At 35.0% G+C, this 25,168-nt stretch overlaps 2 protein-coding genes across 3 annotated transcripts in view; both read right to left on the reverse strand.

Annotated features, from left to right (window-relative positions):
• The window catches only part of LOC110024324 (peptidyl-prolyl cis-trans isomerase CYP63-like), a 45,332-nt gene extending 33,361 nt beyond the window's left edge, over positions 1–11,971 (reverse strand). The window contains exons 1-2 of one of the 2 annotated variants that reach the window (XM_020724225.1): positions 11,628–11,971; positions 11,346–11,452 (exon numbers count right to left, since the gene is read on the reverse strand). The gene's annotated coding sequence lies outside the window, so the exon portion shown is untranslated. Of the gene's footprint in view, positions 1–11,345; positions 11,453–11,579 lie in introns of both variants that reach the window. The other variant, XM_020724226.1, reaches the window with a different exon arrangement.
• Positions 11,972–19,209: 7,238 nt separating this feature from the next.
• LOC110024307 (transmembrane emp24 domain-containing protein p24beta3-like) overlaps positions 19,210–25,168 on the reverse strand; it is a 43,661-nt gene continuing 37,702 nt past the window's right edge. The window contains exon 4 of the mRNA XM_020724196.1: positions 19,210–19,573. Coding sequence (XP_020579855.1) covers positions 19,440–19,573 — 134 coding nt within the window. The 3' untranslated portion in view covers positions 19,210–19,439. The remainder of the gene's footprint in view (positions 19,574–25,168) is intronic.

Genomic DNA, 25,168 nt, shown 5'->3' on the forward strand with positions numbered 1-25,168 from the left:
ATATATATATATATAAAATAATTTTGATGTTTACATTTATCACACTTTTATTTTAAAAATTGAGGGCATTTTCCTAAATAGCACATAGTCGAAAGTATTTACATGCCTCACACCTAAACTTTCATATTTACACACTTAGCATTCAAATTTTTAATATCATATTGTTGTTATAATTTTTGAAAAATGATACAACTTTTCATGTATGTTGAAAAAAGTTAAAACACCGTAATGTTATATGTGTAAATATAATTTTTTTTTGGTAATATATATGTAAATACATAAGAATTGTGTGCTATATATGTAAATTTCCCAAAAAAACATATGCATTTAGGATCTATTTCAGTTTAAAAAAAATTAGAAGTAGCGAAATTTTTATGTCATGTCAAAATTTTAATATATATATATATATTGTATGTAAAAATGAAAATTTAGATTTTAGAGATGTAAATATATCAGAGCAGGTATGTAAATCCCAAATAAAATTATGTATAAAAATTAAAAATAATTTATAATATGTAGTTATATATTTGAACAGCACCTTATCTCTATCACCACCCAAAATGGCTCTTTAGTCTTATAGTTTTTGAGGGAAGGAAACTGAAGTAACCTCTTAACCATTTCAATACTAATGTCTTATGAATTAAGAAAACCGGAATTTAATTTTAGATTGGCTTTAATCCCACTTAAGAGATAAATGCTTGCTATTGTTTTGATTGCCTTTAGTCCCAAATTCATTTTGAATGAACTAGAAAGATAGAATTTCGAAGGAACAAAAATGAAGATCTAAAGCATAAATCAGCCAAAAAAAAGGCATGTACAAATATACCACTCACATGTTATGTATTTACATATCTAACAATTGAATTTTACTTTTTACATTCATACGAATTACAACTTTCAAATCACATAAAAAATATCACTTTTTTAAATAATTTAAAAAGTGAATTGCAAATCTTCATGCCTAAGTAAGGTAGCATATATGTAAAAATTGAAGTTTAGATGTTAGATGCATACATTCATAGGAAATGAGGGGTATGTATGCAAACTGCAAAAAATAATGTTTTGGAAGAATATATGTCTAGTTACGTGATATGAAAGATTTTGATGGTGTAATTGTAACAAGTAAAATTTAGTGTGACAAATGTAGATACATAGGAATTGGGCACTATGTATATAAATGCAGCTTTTAGTCATTTAAGTGGCACATTCACTAGGTTATACGCAACCCTTAAAGTGAAATGCCTTATCCAAATTTATTAATTTATATGATCACATGTTAATCATTTTGTTGTGAGTGCCAAGTTTAATATTGATTAAATTTCTTGGCAATGTTTAATTATCTCAATTTCATCACTCTAAGCCAAATATCAACCTAAGTTCATAACTAACTTTTGCAAGTGATTCTAAATTGTAGAGATGTTAACAAATTTTACTCCTAACTTTTTGAATTTGCTTGAAATGGATTATAGCTAGAGAATTTGTTAGTGAGATATGTTTGAATTGGAGAAGGCTTAGAGATTGAAAAAACTCGAAAGCTCTACTCGATGGTCAACATTATTAACTCCCAATTATCACCACTTAAACCTAACTATCATCTCTGCATTGACATTGTCTAATGATTATTCATGGACATGTGTTGCTCAACAATCATGACTTGATAGCCATCATCGCTCTCCACTACTTTTATAATCACTATTATAATCATAGGAGATAATCAATTTTTCGCAACTTTATAATCATATATTCTCAAATTATCTGAAATGACAATTTTTATAACCTAATGTACATAGTGAATTATTTAACAGAGCTAAGCTAACTAAAATTTTTTTTCTTAGTTTTTCACATAAATCTTGTGATTATTTTTATAACACTTTCATTTATCCATATATATATATGTTAAATTTTAATATGAGGCTAACATGACAAACTCACATACCAACTCTAGCTTATATTAGATTCAAAAAGGTATTAAAAAAATCAAGTAATCTTTTTAGTGCTTTGGACTTCAATATAATCAAATTTACTAGTTTTCCACTCTAGTGGTTTATAAATAAGTCATTTAATATATAAAATTATAGTGATTAAAAATTATTTCTTTACTTTCTTGTGTGTTTCTTCCTCCTCTCCCACTTTGATATAGTATTAGAGCAACTGATTGTTGCAGCCCCAAGATCAATGAAGGCTTCATCTTCCACCACCCCACATCTCATTCATTCCTCTCAATAATTCTTAAATAGGATGAAGGAAATTCATATCCCTTACCCTCTCAAATTCTTGACATGTTGCTTGTACTCCTCTTCTATTTGAAATTTACGTTGGTGGGTGAGGGTTGGGCGTGAGGTTGAACAGGGAAGTAAGCCTCATTGAAAAGAACATGTTGTGATATGATTATTAACTCCTGTTAAATATCATAGCATTGATAGCCTTTGTGACGGTGACTATAACCCAAAAAGACACAAAGGGGCTTTGCGATGAAATATGGTGTTCATAGAAGGTGGATGCCATGGGAAGCATGCACAACCGACACCTCCCCCTCACCCATTACGCATGCTTTACCATCCCCCTATTCCACATCTTTCGCCCAGAACCCATCCCATGATTACTCACTCCCAAACTGGGAAGATCAAACCTTTCCAAATATTCTTCCTTTTACATAACACAACTTTTGACTCGACCATCACACTGAAACAAGCCATGCAAAACTTCACATAAGTAAAACAATGTCGGGTGAATTTTTAGCACTTTAACAACAAGGTAGTTTGACCGTTATTCCTCCAAACTCAAATCAAAATATTCTAGGATGTAAATGACTCTCCAAATCAAGTATGATACATAAGGAACCATTGCTTTTCATAAAGCAGGACTGGTGGCTCAAGGTTTCAAGCAACAACCAACTATAGATTTTCATGAAACTTTTAGCTCTGTTGCTAAATTTTCAACCATTAAAATGGAACATACAACAATTAGATGTCTCAAATGCATTTCTGTTTGGGAAGCTTGAAGACTTTATATACATGTCACAACCTACTAGATTCAAAGAGAAAAATCATCCACAATATGTATGTAATTAAATAAAGCCTTTTACGATCTCAAAAAAACACCATGTTAGTGGTATTCAACCTTCTGCAACTTTCTATGCACTCAAAAGTTTTAATTAAACACTTTTGATCACTTATTACCTCTTTACAATCTAGATAAAACTCACATTTAATTATTTATTTATGTTGATGACATTCTAATTACAAGAAACTCACCAATTGAAATATTTAACTTGATACAAAAGTTAGGAGCACAATTTAACCTAAAAGAACTTGGTCATCTATCTCAATTCCTAGGTTTGCAAAAAGACAAAACTGTTAACGATTATTGTTTACATCAAACAAAATGTTTGTCGGATTTGCTAACCAAAGCTGGAATGATGCAATCCAAATCTGTTTTGAAGCCACTATCACTTCAACCTTTTAAACTCTCCATTCCCACTTCACCTCTCCTAGATCCACATTACTATAGAAAACCGATTGAAGCTCTACAATATCTTACTGTAACAATACCCAGCATCACTTTTAATGTAAAATTTTTAAGCCAATATACATGTGAACCAAATACCGCTCACTTTCAACTACTTAACAGATTATTACACCATCTCAAAGGCACACCCAATCATAAGTTATTTATTATTATAGAATCACTTTCTCTGTTTGCATATGTCGATGCAGATTGGGCAAGTGACAACCAAGATATAAAATCCACGACATGTTACTGCATTTATCTCATCTCCACCCTTATTTCGTGGTCATCCAAGAAACAAAATACTATTGCTCGGTCTTCCACAGAAGCAAAATGTCAAGCTCCGACCACCAATACAACTGAAATCTTATGGCTCAATTGACTATTATAAGAACTTATAAGGCTCTCATCATCTCCTGTCAACCTCTACAGCGACGATACCTCCGCTATCGCGCTTGCTCACTATCCTATTTTCCATGCCAGAACAAAGCATATGGAAGTTTATTACCACTTCATAAGGGATCACATAAAGCTAAAACACTTCATGCTACACCATATTGTGATGCAAGACCAACCGGTCGACACTCTCACTAAAGCCCTAAATTTCAAAAGACACCTTGAGCTCACTACCAATTTAACCATCAAATCTCCTGATGTTTAATTGTAACATATATATAGTTTTATAAAGGTTTTTTAAAAGAATTTAATTCCAAAGCCATCCTCACAGCCTTTGGCTTCTCCCGTCTCACCAATTGCCTTGTCGCTCTAACTATTACAGAGTATATCAGGGTTCACATTACACGAAAACTGTAAATAAGTGTCAGAAATATTTCTGACGCAAAATTAGCAACCGATTAGCATCAATTAGCGTCGTCTCTTGGTTCCACCTCGAGATGAAACGACGGGAGCGAGTTACGTCGAGTGCAAGTCACTAATCAAACACTATAGTGTTGGATTAGCGCCGACTATGTCCAACGCTAAAGCGGACGAGCTATAAAATAGGACTCCTGCGAACCACGACTCTTACGCACCATCATCTCCTTTGGCTTCCTTTTGTTGTCTCCATCACCTCCTAAGCTTCTTTAGTGAAACCAGCTCTGATTCACCGCTCCAACTTCATCTAAGCTGAGAATCTTCTTTCACCACTCCAAACTCTAATAAAGAGTCATCCAGATGTCCGATTTCAACAAACTTATAGTCAAACTAACTAGTGTGATGAGACAGGCCCAATGGTATAAAATTTGGTCCAATCAGAGTCAAATCAAGCTCAGATCAAATCATTAAACCACTTTTGAAAGCTTTTGGAGCATATTTGTGAGGAAAAATGAAGGTCGAATCTGACAAGCTTATAGTCAAATCGAGCGTCTCGATGAGACAAATCCAACCAGCTTAAAATCACCCAATTCCAACATTGTTAAGACACTAAAATGTCAATCAAATGTTGTCTAATCGAAGGAAGTTTTATGGACTATTCAATCAAAATGATTCATATTTGTACATTAATAATACTTAGAACTTTATAAGTAGAGCCACACCCCTCTCAAGAGTGAAGGGCGGGGGGCGTTTAGGCTTGAGGAAGAGCTTGAAGCTTTAAGAATGAGCTAAAGTCCAACGTCACTTCGCCGCCACCCACTCCTTGCAATGAAGTACTGTGCGAAATGAAATTGATGTCGCGAAGTCACGAAGCAACTTGCAAAGCGACAAATCATTCCGAACATCAGGATGCCGCCCAAAAAACGTTACAACAATGCATCATGAAGATGGTGTAATGTAGCACCCTGCGTACACTCATGCAGCTGTCTACTCTCATCCCCAAGGCCTATAGACATCATCGCAACTCACCACTACGGTCCATGTGACAACAACAGTCTATGCGGTTCCCAGCTCCTACAGCTCCCAAGCAGTTGTTCGAGACAGAAGAAAGAGAACTCTAATTTGTCATCATGCATAACATTATTTATTAACAACATGACAATCCACACCAACCAGCTTTTCGGCAATGAGTCTGCTCAGACTCTGTACTATACGACCTATAAGCTAGTTTTATATTTTTCATTCTTTATATCCCTAACCCTAAGTATGGAGTCTACACACACACACACACACACACACACATAACATCACATATAGGCGCACACAGACATTGCATATTCACGTACAAACAGACATAAAGATAGACATACACACAAACAAATACAACTAGTCTCCAAAGCATCAATCAATTAATTCATCGCTTACCCAAGAAGTTTAGCTATTTTTTCCCTTACGGAGAAATAGGGAACGTAAAAACAAAAACTGAATTTCATAAGAAAATTTTATTGCAGTTTTAACTTATTATATTGTGCGACATTAGCTAGAAGACAAACATGAAATGAAGAGAATATATCGCCAACATTATTTTTTAATAATATGTAACAAAGATAATAAAAGAAATATATTACCTTAATTATATTAATAACACTTTTCTTCTAATTAGATTTGCTTGGCCCTACCAAAGAATAAAAACAGCTAATGGCATCTATGCCAATTAGTAACTAAATATGCTTGCTTTTATACAATATAATATTTTGTGATTTAAAAATATAAATGTATGTATTATTATTAACATTTTGGAAAAGTGATTTTGCTTTTGAGTTCTAGTGCAACTAAGGACCTGATTTTTTTTTTTACTTTAATTTTATTGTGTATATATTTCTACTTAAAATAAAGTATTCAAAACTTTTAGATATTTTAAATATTTTTAAATTCAAATTCATTTATTTTTGAAAAATAAAGAGAAAAAATTGGTAAAAATACAATAAATAAAAATAAAAGTAAAATTAATCCTAAACTAACTCTTAAGATTCTAATTTTATATTACGAAGAGAGTCCGTTTGGGGCCGCTTAGTTGGTGCGGTAGAGTTTTGAGGATGCACCCAACCTGTTTCAGTAAATCGCGTTTTGACAGCTTATGCGTTTTTTTTTAAACTTTAATTTTATTGTGTATATATTTCTACTTAAAATAAACTATTCAAAAATAAAGTATTCAAAACTTTTAGATATTTTAAATATTTTTAAATTCAAATTCATTTATTTTTGAAAAATAAAGAGAAAAAATTGGTAAAAATACAATAAATAAAAATAAAAGTAAAATTAATCCTAAACTAACTCTTAAGATTCTAATTTTATATAACGAAGAGAGTCCGTTTGGGGCCACTTAGTTGGTGCGGTAGAGTTTTGAGAATACACTTAACCTGTTTGAGTAAATTGTTTTTTGACAGCTTATGCGTTTTTAAAACGTTGAAAACAGTGATTTCACACCGGTCTGACATTTCCAAAAAAATAAAAATTTGTATTAGCTACCACACATAGTTTATCAGCAGATTATTCAATAAGCTGCCCCAAACATACCCTAATTCTCCAATTTATTTGTCAAATCAAGCAAACAAATGAGTGCTTGATGACAGGAATGAATCACGCCTACTCAATGTAATGATTAGGCTAATCTGTACACATATTTCATAATATTTCTGACAAATCACTTAATTAAGACAAATCATAATTAATTAATCACGTAACATTAAAATAATATCATTTCATGCTTATGCAATCAATTTGTTACTTATACGCATGCACCAGGAAATGATTATAAGCTGGGTGTTTTTTTATCAAACACGCATGCTTTGGCCTACCATTTGTACTAGCCAATTAAGGCCTTTCTGAAAAAAAAAAAAAAAAAGGATAAACAGGAAAAATATATGTATGGGGAAAGGCATTATTATGATAATTAACTTGTCCCATTTTAATTATACAAAGTAGTTTTTTGTTTTCCATCCATTAATTTGCAGCATTTTCAAAGATATATTAAGAAATACTATCTTAATTTATTGGTGTTCCACTTTTCTTTTATTTTAATAATTAATAATGATGTTTATATGAATACAATTAGCTTGTTTAAGACCGCTAATAATCTTAATGGAAATTCAACAAAATACCCGGATCTCATGTATGTCAAATCATCGAAGAAATCTAATTAGAAGCGACTTGAATCCATAAAGTAGCAAAAAATGGGTTACTGACCTTCCACGTCTAATGTGGCCTGTGTGAAAAAATTATTGCATCAGGGGTTATGATGCAGTTTTGCATCAGAACTTCAATTAAGGTCTGTCACGTGTACATACATGTCCACCTACGTCTTAAATTATTTTTTTTACAAATGTGGGTTTGTCTGTACACATGATAGACCCTGATCGGAGTATAATGCAAAACTGCATCAAGACTCCTAATGCAATAATTTTTCTTGTGTGTGTGTGAGCGAGGGAGGGAGGGAGAGAGAGAGAGAGACTCGGGACCATGAACATATTTATAGCTTAGCGTATATATTTTATTTTAGCTCATCATTAAAAATAAAATAAATATATGGTCTCTACATAAGATTAATTCCAAACAAATATTACAATATTAAGATGCCACATAAGTTAGGGGATCACTTTTGTTTTTTATTTTTTGCTTTTATTTTTAGTTTTTTTTGTTTTTGTTTTAAAATAAAGCAAAAATAAACTTGAAAACACATAATTTTTCTATTTTTATACATAAAAATAAAAATAAGAAAATATAATCTATGTGAGAAAATGTGTATTGCATTCTTTACAAACTTAAAATAATAAAGTCTTTTATGTGATATTAAATCTTTGGGTGATATGAATATAAATATTAAATTTAAGGTGTTAGTTATATAAATACATAAGAAATAGGCGGTATGTATGTAGATGTCCCTTTTATTTTTATGTTTCATTTTTTTCTAAGATATCCTAAAAACATTTTTGTTTAAGAAAGTAAAAAAAAAACAGATAGAAAAACAACAAACAAATGAGGTCTTTGCTTTGTTTTCTATTTTTTAAAAATAAAAACAAAAGTGATCTCAAACAATCCCTAAATATTAACTCTTTATTTTATCACAAATTTAATGGGCATAAAAATATTAAGATAACACCATGCTTAATATATACTAAAAATGAAACTTACTAACATGATAATCAAGAAACTGAAATTGCAAATTATATAATTACAATTGAAGCTCAATGCTGCTAATTTTTCCTGCAACAATCTGCAAAACACTATCTAACAAATGCTTTAAAATAAACAATAAAATATGCACAAAACATCTTTAATATAAATTAAAATAAGATGCAAATAGGCATAATGTTTTAGGATAATTTAACAATGCCCATAAATTAAAATACGATGCAAATAGACATAATGTTTTCGGCAAATTTTCTTCATGAAACTTAAGATTATTCAACTTTTGCCTCCAACGTATTTATAGTTGAATTGAGCTTCTTAATAAGATGAACTCGCAAAAATTAAAAGTGGTTTGATCTGAGTCTATATAGGCAATAACTTTTGAGTCTTATATGCTTATAGTCAAATCGAAAGAATAGTTTATGATTCGAGAAATTAATATGTTTAGTCATGTGATCAGTGTTTTAGATTTCGATTAGATTTGCTAAAATGACACTTTTAAAAAAAACTGAAAATAAAATTCTATTTTTTACATGAAATGAAGTTGTAATTGAATTTAGATAGAGCTCAGATAGTCCTAGATTCTTGGAATTCTACCAGAAGTTCGACCCTAATAACCACTACTTTCTGTGGTTGTAGTTTAACCACAATGTTTGACTATCACTATTTGACAGTAGCCACGTAATGTCACAGTACATTCGCATGTGTACGATTTTTGTCACTCGACAATTATTGTAAAACTAAGGTCATTTGACTAGAATTGTGCTATCATCAACCACCAACCACTATTATCTAATTGTCATTTTCTGACTGTTGTAACCCGACTAATATTGTTTAAGGATCATTGTTATCTCTCCACTACTTCTAGCTTTATTATAATTATATGAGATCTTGTTTGAGTGCATTGATTTGTTATCACGTCTTCTCCCTTTGAGAGAAAAAGTAATGCTCTTCAGATTTACTTGCATCATATATTAATTTGAATCAAGCATCATAATTATTTTATTTTTCAAAATCTTGATGTAAAAATGTCTCCATTGCCATAAAACTTCTTACATGCAGTGATGCGAAATATTCACAGTAATTAAAAAAGCATGATAGCTAATAAACATAACTAATTGATAAAATAAAAAAAAATGCCTGCCAAATTATTGATGCAAGGCCATAAATTAGACAACAAATAGAAATATTTCATTTCACAAGAGACCTAGAGGTCTTCTTTGTAGAAAAAAAAGTAAGGAATAATGATTAAAGAAATGATCTAGAAATTAATGAGAATAAAACATACAGGAAGAAAATATGTGTCTTTTGTCCTCAAATATGTAGCAAATTTGTTGGAAACAAGATGAATGATATATCCCATGGTGCTAGGTTTGAATATTCACCATGCCTTGAGAGGGAAATGAGGCCACTGGTGTGCAAAATTTGTGGAGAAGTTAGTAGAGAGTATTCTCTCTAATTAGGAAACCCAGATTCAAAGCAAACTCTAATCACTAATTTCTAATATAGTTGCGTTTATTGAATCTGAAGGACACATTAAAAGATCAACTTATAATTTAGTTAACAATAAGGCTAAACCTCAAATTTGACATTACACTTGTATTAATTTGGTGTCATACAACTATGTATAAAAATGTGTATTTATTTTTAAAAAGATAATGATGGTAATATTTTTGATATGATATTAAGTGCATGAGTGATATATATGTAAATATGAGTGTTTAGTTGTTAGAAGGATAAATATATAAGAATTGTGTGGTCCCAATAAAATAAATAAGTAGACAAAAAAATGTAGTTGCCAACACCATCATTAAAATAAGATGGTACCATAATATAATATAAAGATAAAAGTTCATAATGCATAAGTAACCAAATATTTAATTTATTAGGATTGATAGCCTGAAAATAAAAATAGTTTTTGAGAAAAATTTCAACCATCAAATATAAGCTGTTTATGATCAGATTGAGCTAATCAATAGAATAATTATGTCATGCCATTGTCATGATAATTAATTATATACAATTGGAATCCATTTGAAAAATCAAGGTTTGACATGGTAATTAAGCCTGGAATTAACTAACCTAAAAAAATTAATTAAAAAACAATGGAAATAATTAAGGATAATCCTGTTCATAAGAACTGGTTCCTGAATTGCAAGAAGCAGCCAAATCCCCAAAGGAAACTTAGACAAGCCTTTTAGGGAAAATTAGTTCATTCACGGAAATATAGAGATAGAGAGAGAAGGAGTTATAATTAGCCTTTCTCATTAATTTGAGATATGGTGAGATACTTACGTACATAATTATCATTTTTAAATATGAGAGCCCATTTGTAACGTAACGTTAAAGTTATGACTATCAAATCATAATGGATGGAGATAAATCTAATTATAACTTGCAAATTTGAACTTTTAAATTATTTATAAGATTAGTGTTCGTTCTATCAATTGTGCCAGTACTACACAAGAAAAAAATTTGAAAACAGGACAATAGCCTGAATTAAATTTATCTATACTATTTTCTTAACTAGGAGATTCTTCAAACAAATATTAAACATAAATTTATGACTGTATGAAGGTGAAGATCTGATTGAGCATTCAAGTGCACATACATATTAATTATGCATTTAGCACATGCACCCATGTGCATGCGTGTAAACTGGATATATGTACAAATCTCGAAGACAAATTAATGACATAAAAGAAACTCTTCATGCCCGGAGATATAAAATAGATAAGACTAAAGCTTATGTTGATATCAACTAATGTTCATAACTCTTGCTTTTATGACTTCATTCCATAAATTAAAACATCATATACATATAAGATGGAACTCACAGAGATAAGAAGAACGAAGCATGTCGTAGTCCTCGATATGGCAGGAAAGATATCAGAAGTACTGACCATGCAGATACATGAGCTTATCTTTCTTCATTTCTTCCACCCTAAAATTATTTAGCAATCATCTTCACATATATATATATGTATCTTATTCTAAAATAATGCAAGGAAAAAAGAGAGAAAATTAGCAATTAAATCATGAATTTTATCTTTGGAATGGAGTAAAAGTACTGAATCGAAGAGAGATGAAGGTTCCTGTGCCGATGAAGCAAATCTGACCTGCAACACTTTTGTGAGGTGGATGTTGGACAAATCAGAGCAACGCAGACTGCAAAAACTCAAATCAGCAATCTATCTCAGATTCATAATGAATCTTTAAATTATTTTCATTTCAGGAAATAAACGGAAAATAGAAGAGAGATTGGAAATTAAAGGCTTGTAATTTAGGTTTCCCATGTGCTCCTATCAGCAGATGAAACTGCAACATGATCTGAGCTTTTGATGATTTAGAGAAAGAATGGAGAATTCAGATCATGCTGGCAGCTTCAGCTGCTTGTGGAGCACAGAAAAAAAAGAAGCAAAGGTGAGGCAAAGGAGAGAGAGATAAGATACAGCGAGCTTTGGAGTTCTAAACTTTTAATATATGCGAATATGGGTATATATATAAATATAAAATATATTTACAAGAAAAAATATGTAGGAAGCTGCTGGAAGCAGAAGAAATTAAATGGGGGGAGGGTGAATTTCCTGTTTTACTTGGGTGCAATGCGAAGACTTGTTGACTTTGTTGATTATTAATTGATTGATGGAATTGCGGTCCCAAGGCATAACATAATATTTAAGATTATACTCTAATTATTAGCCACAAGAATCAAAGCACAAGGGCATCTAGGGTTTTCCTGCTTTTATTCTTCATATATATATATGTATATAAAAACATTAAATATTGTGTAATTTTAATCTTTTTATTTTGACAAAATTGACATAAATATCATGCCTTTAATTTTTTATTTAGAATATTATTTAAAAATTCAAAAATATTATCTGAAATTAAAATATTATTTTTTGAATTAATATTATACTTGTTAAATTATATTAAAATAATTTAAATATTTATTACGTCACATAGTTAAACCTCCTATTCAATGAGCATTTCTTGTTTCTAGCTTGATCTTCTGATGAATATACCAAGAGCAAAAAACAAGCAAATTAATTTGTGGAGGGTTGTTCTAATAAGGCGAAAGAAATCAGCAAATTTTAAAAAGATGAGTCTAAATTAAAAGCAATGCTTGAATTAGAAAAGGTTTTCTAATGCAGACACTGCCAAAAAACAAAACAAAATGTCGTTGTGAAAGCATTAAAGACGCCCATAATGCAAATTAAGATAAGGACATCTAATAATAGTTCATATTGCGTATTTGATCACATTGTCTATCTGCAAAATGCAATTATTTTTCTAATCACTACAAAATGTAGTGAACCAATATTATACAAGACATTACACATCTGAAATGCATCTTATATATACAAGTTAAACAAGCTGATCATGCTTCTAATTTAAAAAAAAGTAATTAAATAAATAAAATAAAATAGTATTGGTTATATATGCCATATGTTAAGTTAAATGATAGGGACAACCCAATTCTTATGTATAAACATATCAACCATCCAAACTTCAAAATAGATTCCTGATTGGAAAATCAAATGGATTTCAAATCTGACAAACTTATTGTCAAATCAAGCGTATTGACAAGACCAAACCAAGAAACATAAGATCACTCAATTCTAACGTTGTTAAGGCACTTAAATACCCCAGAAAATATCTTCTGATCATGAGAATCTCTCAATGCTATCTCATGGAGTGTTCCATAATTCTTTCTTATTGAGGAGGCACTTGCAGGCTCTATAAATAGAATCTTGTCTTCTTTATGAAGGGAGATCGAAGGGGGACGGAGCTGAATTCTAATGTCATTTCAGATTGAAGACCAGGTGAATGCTTCCCTCTCCCATAGCAGCTGACATTAGTCAACCACAGCTTGCCGACCAAGCAACCACCATCGACCACTAATGACCGCCATGTTCGTTGCAATGAAGCCTCATGCAGAGGAAAAAAAATTGTCTGGATGATGCTAGTCCGGACGGTCAACCATCGGGAGATAGCTTGATATACAACTCATATGTGGATGAGGTGGCGCCCGACGATCCAAGCTAAAGCTTGGCGATTGGTTATTCAGATATGCGGTCGTCTGGAATCATTATTTTCTCGATGCAGAGTCATGATGTACATTACGGAGTAAGGGAGCACCGTGCACAATAACGACCAATGTCATGGTGTAACAATATACCTCGATAATGGTATAATAATAACACATTCCTAATATGGAGCAATAATGTGTCCCTCATACGGTGTAACGATGCATCCCAAAGATGGTATACCAACGCACCCAACATAAAGTCACTTTCTCAACAAATTATGTGACCAACTACAACTTATATGACCAATAGCTCATACATCTCCCAACTCCAGCCTCTGCGGCTTAAGAACAATATTACAACTCACCACTACGGTTTATGTGACCAATTACAACCTGCATGGCCCACAGTTCTCAACTTCAGCCTCTATATCGTGTAGATGTTATTAGAACTCACCTCTATGACTTATATGATCAATTAAGGCTTTCATGGTCCATAACTCAACAATTCTTAACTTTGATCACTACATCTTATAAATGTTATTACAATTCACCACTACAACCTATATGACAAACTACGACCAACATGGTCCATAACTCACACAATTCCCAACTCAGGCCTCTACGGCTGACACACTCCAAGTGTGGTAAATCACAGGCGGCTCACGCAAGTATAGATGACATATTAATAGTATACATAATGTTTCGTATGTCGATCCCATAGGGAGCGAGACAAATTCAAATAGAAAAAGTTCTAGCCTACAATCATTAGCCCTGTCCTGAAATGATGATATAGTGGATATCCTAATATGACCAGTTCTAAGTTATCTAGTTCTAAAGATCCTATGTTGTTAACAAAGAAATTTTAGGGGTTTTCAAGTAACTAAGATGTTTTCCCTTGGAATGGGTCAATAAGACTTTTCATGTGAAAGTATGATAAGAATGATGATGTTAAACGAGAGCATAACTTTTCCTTATACTCTTCTGGTGATCTAAGGAAGCTTGGCTAGAAATCAAATTTAGTTCCCTAAATCAAATTTCTATCCCAATCACTAAACGAAATGATATATCCCTATTTCATTAGATTAATGTGATTAACTTAGTCAATTTCATTACGATCTCATATGAGATTCATAATTCACGACGATTTTTAACAAAACATTTGGCAAAAATAAAAAGCAAAAGAAGTTCAGAAAGTTAATCATCATCAAATAATTTTACACACAAAATCTTCAGCAATATTCACACGCATCAATCTTATTTTCCATCCCAAGTTAAGGTAGAATGAGAGAGCTACTCACTACTTATGATTGAACACTTCAACATATTTATTTGATTTAAAGAAGAATTCAATTATAGAAGTCTTAATCAGTAGAATATTATAAAATCACATAGTAAAAACTTCAAAAAACTTGTGTCTCTTTCTTCACACATGAGATGATGAAAATACAAGCACAAGACTCAGAATTCTCTTAAATCTAACTTCTCTCCACTTAGTTGATCATCTTTGTTCTTCTCCTTAAAAGTTTGACTCTCTAAGATGTCAGAAAAGTTAGGGAAAAAACCCCTCATTTTTGTAACCATCATTTAAATTGGCTCCCCCCGCGAAACACTGCATCCAAACCACCCAAACTATCTGTTGTCATGTCCCGACGCCTAGGCTCCACTAGCTCGACGCCTGGGCGCTGCTGGTAAAGGTTCAGCCTAGGGCTTCCAGCGCCTAAGAGCCCAAATTGTAGCGCATAGTCGCTGGTTGATTGGCATCTAGGCGCCACTAGCCCAACACTCACTTTTCAGGCGCTCGAGAATTTGGACAATTTTAAGCACATGCCAGCGCCCAAGCGTTGCTGTCTGGCTTCTAGGCACTAACCTTCGGGTTTCTACTTTCCAGCTGCTTGAGAAATTTCACTTCTGTAGACAGAGTGTAGCACCTAAACACAATTAGGCCAGCGTCTAGGCACCAGACCAGGACCTTGCTTCGATTAGTTCGTTTTGAGCTCAGATCGATCCCCATTCATGCATCCTGCAAAACAACAACAAAATTACTTCCTCCAAGCGTAATATAAACAAATAAAATGGGAGAATCAATGCACAAAATATGTGTAATTGATACACATGTCAGTGACCTACAAACATTATTGTTGCACACCATTACGACCTATGTGACCAACTATGACCTACGTGGTCCACAATTCCCAAATTTGGTCTCTATGGCCTACATTATTGCAGCTCATCACTATGACTTACATGACCAACTATGGTCTACATGGCTCACAGCTCACACAACCCCCAACTCTATCCTCTACGACCTAAAAACGTTATTACAACTCATCAGTATGGTCACACACATCCCCCAATTCTGCTCTCTACTGCAGCCTACGGACGTTATTAAAACTCCTTATTATGACCTTCGTGATCAACAATATCTTATGTGGCTCACAACTCATGCAACTCCAAACTCCAGCTTCAACGGCCTTTAAGCATTATTACAACTCATCACTATGCCCCATGTGGCCAACTACAACCTATATAACTTACAACTCATGCAAATCTCAACTCCTACCTCTGTGTCCTACAAACGTTATGACAACTCCTCATTACGACCTATGCCGCCAACTACAGTATATGTGGCTCAGCTCCTACAACTCTCTACTACGACCTCTGTGGTCAATCGACATTCCTTAAGCAACCATCTACGACTTGCATGACCAATTATTACCACAAATTTCAACTACTGCCTTTATGGCTAGCTAGCCCCACCAGCTACCATCTACAACATTCAAGGTTGACCACGTTTAGCATAGCAATCGACTATGGCCTTATGGCCCATCATAACTATTATTACAAAGTTGTTATTTTACATCAACATTGTAATTCTTCTTTCTCCAATTCAAGAGGAGAGCGCGTCTATTTACTCACAATTATGTAGTGAAATATTCAGCTGTGTCAGACTCATGTTTTTTTCTCTTTTCAAGTTATTCACGTAAAAAATTGAGAAGTCTCCTTTTTTTATTTCTCTTTTATATGTGTGTGTATTAGATCTTTCTTCGAGACTATAATGCTAAATTATTTCTTTACAGCCACAAACCTTTTGGTACGCAACAAAATTTATTATAAACAAAGAAAATTAAAAGCTTAGAATCTCTCCAAGATCTTAACACATGCATGAGTTATTACTGCAAGCATGAATGGTTAGTTGTAGAATGATGAAGAGGAGTTTGTAAAATACTTTATAAGTGAGTATTATAAAATGTATTATATACACACATATTCATAAACACACACATATAAATATATATATATATGTAAGTGAGCATGGGCTGAAAGAACGAGCTAATCCTTAGAGACAATATCATATATATATATATATATATGACTAAATCAAGCCCTGATCAAGAAGTTAAACCATATTTGGAAGTTTTCCAGACACATTTGGAATGTCAAAATGACGCCAAATTCGGTGAGTTCATAGTTGAATTGAGCATCTCGATAAGAAAAATCTAATGAGCCTAAGATCACTCAATTTCGACATAATTAAGACACTCAAATGTTCAACAAACGCCGTCGAATCAGTTTCCGTCTGATCAAAGTTGTTCATATTCTTGTATTAATTACACTCAGAACTCTATAAATATAGCCCCACACCTCTCTTAAGGAAAAGAGAGAGAGAGCTTGAATCCCGAGGAAGAGCTTGAAGCTTGGAGAATGAGCTAAAGACCAACACCACTTCTCTACATGTCGCCGATCAACATTGGTCGCCACCCACTCCTTGCAACGAAGCACCATGTGAAGTGACAACTGACATCATGGAGTCATGAAACAACAACAAAGCGGCGCATCATGTCGAATACCGGAATGCCACCCCAAAGACGGTGCAACAATGCATCTCGAAGATGGTGTAACGAGACACCCTGCATATGCTCAAGCAGCTCCACACTCCGGCCACAGAGGCTTACAGATGTCATCACAACTCACCACTACAACCAATGTGACCAACAACGACTTATGCGGTCCCCAACTCCTACAACTCCCGAATCTGGGCCCCACATCTACGAACGTCACTGCTACTCACCACTACATCATATGTGACCAATTACGAACTATGTGGTCCATAATAGCTCATGCAGCTCCCGAATCTGGACCCATGTACCAACAACGAAATTTGTGGTCCTCAGCTTCTGAACTCTCAACTTTGGACCCTGCAGACTACAAACGTCACCACTACTCACCATTTTGGACTACGTGGTCCACAACTCCTGCAGCTCCCGACTTCAGTCCCTGCGGCCCACGAACGTCATTTCAATTGAGCCAAACCTCGTGGTTTTTCTTTTTTTCAAAAATTTTTTATGTAAAAATTTATAGTGTCTCTACTAGTTATTTTCTTTTATCTGAGTGTGTGTGATGAATCTTCCAGCAACACTAAGACGATAATTCATTACTCCACCGCCACAAACTTTCTAGCACGCATCAATATATATGTAGTTTCTATTAGAGGGAAGAAGCATGATAAATAGTTGAATGTACCAAAGGAAGCATTAAAGAAAAGGCAAAAGAAATAAAACCAAAGACTCCAGATATTGGTACAGAAGATGCAGCTGAGCTGATATTAGTACAGAAGATGCAGCTGAGCTGATAAAGATGGCCAACCAAATCCTAACTATTCGAGTTATTAATTTTAAACACGGAGGAAAATTCTCTTAGTGGCCCAATAAAAGTGGAAGAAACTATAACAAATGTTTGTTTAGAGTATGTGATTGGACCACCAAAGCAAAGTGGAATCTATTTTATTTTGTTTAAATTTCTTTTGAGGAATGGAGCTTTATTTTAAAGTGCAAGATGCAAATGCAATGAATTGTAACCCATGTGGTATATATAGTGGTCCCTCAACACTTTATACATTAAGACTAATGGACTATGTATGTATGGAAATATATATATATATATATATATGCTTGAATTTTGGGTTTTGACTGAACTGATTGGAGGACTAATCCACATGATTGGTCTCTTCATTCTCTCCATATGAAATTGTGAATGCATGGAGTGTGTGTATGTGGTCCTACTTAACTTTATAACCTTCAATTATACTCCCCACCGCCAACAATGAGTACACAAGTAACAGCATGTGCACCCACAACGCATGATGTTACACATCTTGGTCAACATTTCCATCAAGTCCTTCAGAATAAAAATATTTGCATCACTCAGATATGCAAAAGTGCAAAACTCGATCAAAGTGCCACAGAGAAAAATTGCCTAGATTGAAAGGATTGAAGGCAGAAGACAGAATAAGAAGATAAAAAAATTCGGCTGATTTCAAGTCTTACATCAATTTCACAAAACAAATTTCAGCTCTTATGCAAGCACTTTGAAAAACATGCAAATGCACCATATAATTATATTAATGTGCATGGAAGTGCATTGACAAATATGTAAATGCATTAATAGATACACAAGTGCATTACATAAATGCACCTCCAAATGCATAATTATCTAATATAAATACATTAAAAAAAATGCATATGAATGTATTGAATTATGCAAGCGCATTGAAAAATTTGCACACCTATCATACCACATCAACATATCAAATTTAATATTTCCGCATATGCTCTGACAAAATTATTAAATGTCAAGCTTAATATCACAGAAAGCTTTGCAGATCAAAATGAGAAAAACTCAAATTTGTCTTCAACCCAACAAAATCTATGTTACAGAATAATTTTTAAACTCATAATCTCAGTCTAATTAAAAAATTAGTCATTAGAGACTGAAATCAATGTATTATGCTCTGAATGAGAAGACAAAGATACACCACATACTTCATAACAGTAAACTCAATTACACTCAGGATTAGAAGACAAATACTATAGATTCTATAACTTTTATCATGTGAAACTTAAACTCGGTTGTATGCTACAGTTTTGCTGAACATTCCGCGAATGTACCAAATCTGGAGAACGCTGGCAAGCATGAGCGCAACATACTCCAGCACTGTATAAAAAATTAGGCGCCTTCTAGTGCTCTCGTTTGCTGCATTATGATACAAAGTAGAAAATAGGCATTGTTATTCTAAACATAATGAGAGCAAACCTAATAACTATATCCAATATTCCAATGTTAACTCCTTTGCATCCAAGAGAACCATGAAACAAACAAATTTGGGGCATTTACATTATTACATACATACCACCCAATTCCTATGTTTTTACATATCTAACACCTAAACTTTGGCTTTTACGTTTATACCATCTAAATCTTTAATTTTTAAAAACTGAAATACACCTTTCATGCATAGTTAAGATGGTTTGTATGTAAGAACTGAAGTTTTGGTGTGAGAGATATGTAAATAAAAAGTAATTGAATGTGTGATGTATACAAATCTTCCTAAAACTTTTCTGCTCTTTTCCACATTTCTCTCTTGCATCCTGGCTCTCTATAGGTATTTGAAACTCTTTTTAAGGCTCCATTTAATTATTGGTATATAATTGTATACGAAAAATATGTCAACACGAATTTCGAGTCAATACAGTAGTCAAGTCAAATGACGAACGAATGAAGGAATCTGCCCACGGTCGACAACTCCAGAGCAAGAAGAGCCCCTTGAAGCCAAGCTTAATAATCGAGCCACTAAAAAGCCTGACGACTGGCCTAAACTAACTGATCGAAAACAAAACATGACGACCGAGTAAAAACCGGCAAGGTGGATCGAGGGAAAACAATGGAGTGTGCACCCACTGATTGTCTAGGCCCACACCGATCGGATAAGCCCACTTGTCATTTAATATATCTGACACATGTAATGTACTAAAACCCCCCTCAGAGACTAATGCTTAGAGGATATACTTGTAATTCTAAAACCCATACCCCTATTTCTATAAATAGGGGTTCAATTTTTGAATAAAAATTACATGCTTTTATTGTTCGTTACTGTCTTTCTCTTTCTTTTCTCTTTCTCCACGACACTCTATTCCTTAGGTGTGTTTTCCTAATATTTTCGGATTCAAAATCCTTTTAGGTGCAATAAGCTTAAGACCATGCTATCAACAAGAAGAGGAGCACAACAACAACAGGAGGAAACCAACCAGAGAGATAGTGGAAGCAGGATGTACGAGGGAGATTGTAGAAGAATTCGTGCAACGAGGACTGCAGAACTTGAGAATGTGTTCAACGAGAAGCACAAAACCCTCCTCGAGAGGAAGTGCCGACACACAATGGGAGGAGACCGAGCCATGCCCGGAGAGAGCGGGAAATTTGTTGTACCAAGACAACACCAGATCCGCCCCGATGGTGGAAAGACACCAATTTGGGCGAGCTGAAATGTTGCAACAGTTAGAGAACGCATTCTCTCTTCAAATCTCGAGAGCTAAACCCTCAAAGAAATTTAAACTCTCAGCTTTGGAATCCTGTAAGGGATGATCAGATCCCAATGACCACTTGACCTCTTTTGAATCACCAATGTTCTGCTAAAGATCTCTGACGCATTCAAATGCCGACTTTTCTTCACTACGTTGAGGTCATTAGCTCTGAGATGGCTCAACTCACTACCGGTTAGGGTAATTGCCTGTTTTGCGGAATTCAAAAAGGCTTTTTCTGGCACAGTTCACCAGTGCCCAAAGGCCTAAGAAGAGTGTCCATTCCCTGTGTCAACTTAAGTAGGGACCAATGAGAGTTTGTGATCGTTCGTTGCACGATTTCAGAGAGAAATGTCAGAGGTAAAAGACTTGAAATTCGATAAGGCCCAGGCCGCTCTGACCTAAGGATTGAAGTCTGAGAGGTTCTGCTTCGACCTCAAACTCGCAGAACCCCAAGAGTTTAACCGAACTAATGGAGATGGCCAACAAGTACATCAACGGTTTGAGCACGTTCCAAAGCCCGAGCTCCCAAACCAGAGATTCCAGAAAAGGCCACCGCAGAGTATTGGGTAGAGACCGAAGAAGAACACACGACCACCCAGTCGCCCGTGTTACAAAAATCATCCCCACAACAACAATGTAGCCGACTATCACAGCGACCAAAGGGGTCAGACAAGGAGGCAAAACGAATGATTGATTCAGTATCATAAAAGACCAGCCCTACACCATGAACGACCACGATACGATCACAAAGGTCCCAAGGCCACTCCTCTGAGGGTATCAATGGCGAAAATAGTAAACGCCATCCAGGACAAGGAACTTTTTAGGAAAGCGCCACTATTGAAAGACGGAGCTTTCTTTGGAGACGCTAAGAAGTACTATAAGTACCACAAAGATCATGGTCATGATACAAATGAGTGTGGACACCTTCGAAATCTGATTAAAGAGTTAATCAAAGCGAGAAAGTTGAAGGAGTCCGTGGGTCCAGGAACTGCGACCTAGAGGCAAGGAAAAGCCCCAATTGTACAAGTACCAGATTGGCCAGTCCACACCTACGCCATTCATATAACTGGGGTAGCACCCGCCATATTTGGGGGAACTGAATCATCCCGACGAGCCAACCGAAAGGGGCAACATACTAGGAAACTTTGCGTCACTACTTTTGCCCCAAAGAATAAAAGCCATCCAACTATTTTCTTTACAAACAAGGATCTGCCCCCAAAAGAAAACCCGTACAATAATGCTATCATGGTGACGACCGTAATCAATAACTATCAAGTAGGGAGCAACCTGATTGACTCGGGGAGCTCAGTCAACGTGTTGTTCAAAACTATGTTTGACAAGCTGAGCCTATCAGTCGACCGGATGACCGTGTCAACTGGTCCGTTATATGGCTTTTCAGATTAAAGGAAAGAAATATTTGGAAAGATAGGAATTGCAGTCAACTAGAAAGAAAATGAAAAATAGTTCACATTAAGGGAGGGTTTGCTTGTGGTATATTCTCCCCCAACATACAACATCATCTTCGGCCACCTGCTTCTAAATAGCTTCAGAGCTGTAGTTTCTACCTATCAAGTTGTAGTGGAATTCTCGGGAGATGGAGAAATCATCACAGTTAGAAAAAACTTAAAACAATCTCGGGGTTGCTGCCTTCGAGCCATCAACAATGTGGAACATGACCCCATAGATATCCATAATTTAAAAAATCTCGAGACTAATGAGACCACCCTGGAGATACCTGCCATCGACAGAGAATCGGATAAATGTTTCCTAATTAGTGAAGCTTTTGATGGAGGATACAGAGAGTTGCTGGTCCAGACTCTCTGAGGGAACCAAGACATTTTTGTTTAGTTAGCAGTAGAAATGCCTGGTGTATCGATCGACGTGGCATGCTATCGGTTTAACATCAATCCATCAACCAAAACGGTGAAGCAAAAGATCATAACCTCGACATCAACACAAGCAGGACCCATCGGAGAGGAGGACAAAAGCTGAAAAATACAGACTATATTCATGAGTTGTAATACCCAAATGGATCTCCAATGTCGTGATGGCGCAAAAGACTAACAACAGAGCATGTGTGTTAATTTTACCAACCTGAATTCAACCCACCCGAAAGACGGAAACCCCATGCAGAGGATTGATGCCCTAGTAAATTCAACAATCGGCTACTAAGTCTTGAGCTTACTGGATGCATTCTCTAGATACCAACAGATTAACATGTACTCCTTTGACGGGAAAAAAACTTCTTTTAATACCAGTGAAGGAACTTATTTTTATAATGTTATACCCTTTGAGCTAAAAAATGCTAGGGCGACTTGTTAACGTCTTATGAATATAATTTTCATGAATCAAAGGAGAAAAATATTGAAGTGTATGTTAATGATATGTTAGTTAAGAGTCGATCGGCCACACAATATATATAAGATTTAAAAGAAACCTATCAAACACTTAAGAATTCAACATGAGGTTAAATCCATTAAAATGCATGACATTTAGAGCAGGCAAATTCCTTGGATATCTTACTGACCACTGAAGACATAAAACCCAACCCCCAGGAGTGCTAAAGAAATTCAAAAACTAACTGGTTAAATGTGCAGCTTTCTTCAAATTACCAAGGAAGGCAAAAAATTCCGAGTGGACCGACGAGTGTGAAAAAGCCTTCACAAGCCTTAAACGATCTCTCGCCTCTCCACCTCTAATTCAAAGTCCAAAACCGAAAGAAGAACATTCTCTATAACTAGGGGTGGAACCAGACGTAGTCAGTTCAGTCTCGGCCAGGGAATAACTAGAGAAACAATACCAAGTATACTACACCAACAGGGTCCTCAGAGATGCTGAATTCAGGTACCCGATAATGGAAAGGCTAATATTTTCTTTGATCATTTCAGTGTGTAGCCTCTGGCCATATTTTCAAATACACCCAAATCGAGTCATTACTGACCATCCATTAACATCTGTTCACTCGGTCGGAACATTCCGGTAGGTTACTCAAGTGGGCGGTAGAACTAAGTGTATTCAACATCTCCTACGTTCCTCAAGAGTCGATTAAGGTGCAGGCTATCCCAGACTTTGTGGCGCATTTCTCTGAACTAGTGGAAGCTGAGAAGTTGGCGACCGGCGGGTATACATGGACACTGTTCCCCGATGGAGCATCTAGCCAATCTAGAGTGAGACTCGAACTGTTCATATGCAGCCCAATTGGGAAAAAAAATTTACCACTCAGTCGACGTAAATTTCTAAGTAACTAATAACTAAGCAGAGTATGAAACTTTGATCGCAGGTCTCCGCTTGGCGACCAATGTGAGCTCTGCACATACTAGTGATGAAGAACTCGTAACTAGTCGTGAATCAAGTTAATGGAGAGTTATCGTCAAGGGATGAGGTTATCACAAAGTACCTCGAAAAAATGAAGGCTGGAATCGAGAGATTCGCCAACTTTAGAATCGAACACGTCAAAAAGATGAACCAGATCGTCGACCTCCTATCCAGAAGTCTTCGCCTAGGAGAAGGATCACCTAAAAAAATTGATCGGCCCACCATTAAAGAACAGCCAGTTATGGAGGTGACCATCGAAGAAAAGAAGAGCTGGATAGATCCCTACATTCGTTACTTAAAAACAAGGAAAGTTGACGAAGAAGTTACAGATCCAAGGAAATTCAATTTAAGGTTGCTCAATATATGATGAACGAAGGAAAATTATTCAAAAGATCAACTGCATCCCCATATCTGAAGTGCGTCAGGGAAAGCGGGATCAAAGATATTCTCCGAGAGGTCCATACAGAGTCATGTGGATCACTCCAAAGAAAACATTAGCACACAAAATCCAACGACAAAGATAATTTTGGTCGACATTACTTAAAGGTGCAGAAGGGCACTCCCGTAGATGTGTGCAATGTCAAAAATACAACCCATTGCGACACCAACCAACCCACAAACTTCATCCGATTGTCAGTCCAAGTCTTTTTACCATCTAAGGACTTGATATCTTCAGACCATTTCCGCTATCGAAGTGCCAACCCAAGTTCCTGCAATAAGTCGTTGACTACTTCTCAAAGTAGTAGAAGCAAAGGGCCTCACACATATAATGACAAAGGAAATTTGGAATTTTATCTAGACTGAGCTGATCTGTCAATGTGGTTTGCAGTTTGTTATCATTACGGACAAAGGAACCTAGTTCGCTGACTAGGGAATCTGGGATTTTTGCAGAAACCAAGGGATTAATATCAAGTTTATCTCGGTACATCACCCATGAACGAACGGCCAAGCAGAA

This window comes from Phalaenopsis equestris, unplaced genomic scaffold, assembly GCF_001263595.1.
Source record: "Phalaenopsis equestris unplaced genomic scaffold, ASM126359v1 Scaffold000251, whole genome shotgun sequence".
Lineage (NCBI taxonomy): Eukaryota > Viridiplantae > Streptophyta > Magnoliopsida > Asparagales > Orchidaceae > Phalaenopsis > Phalaenopsis equestris.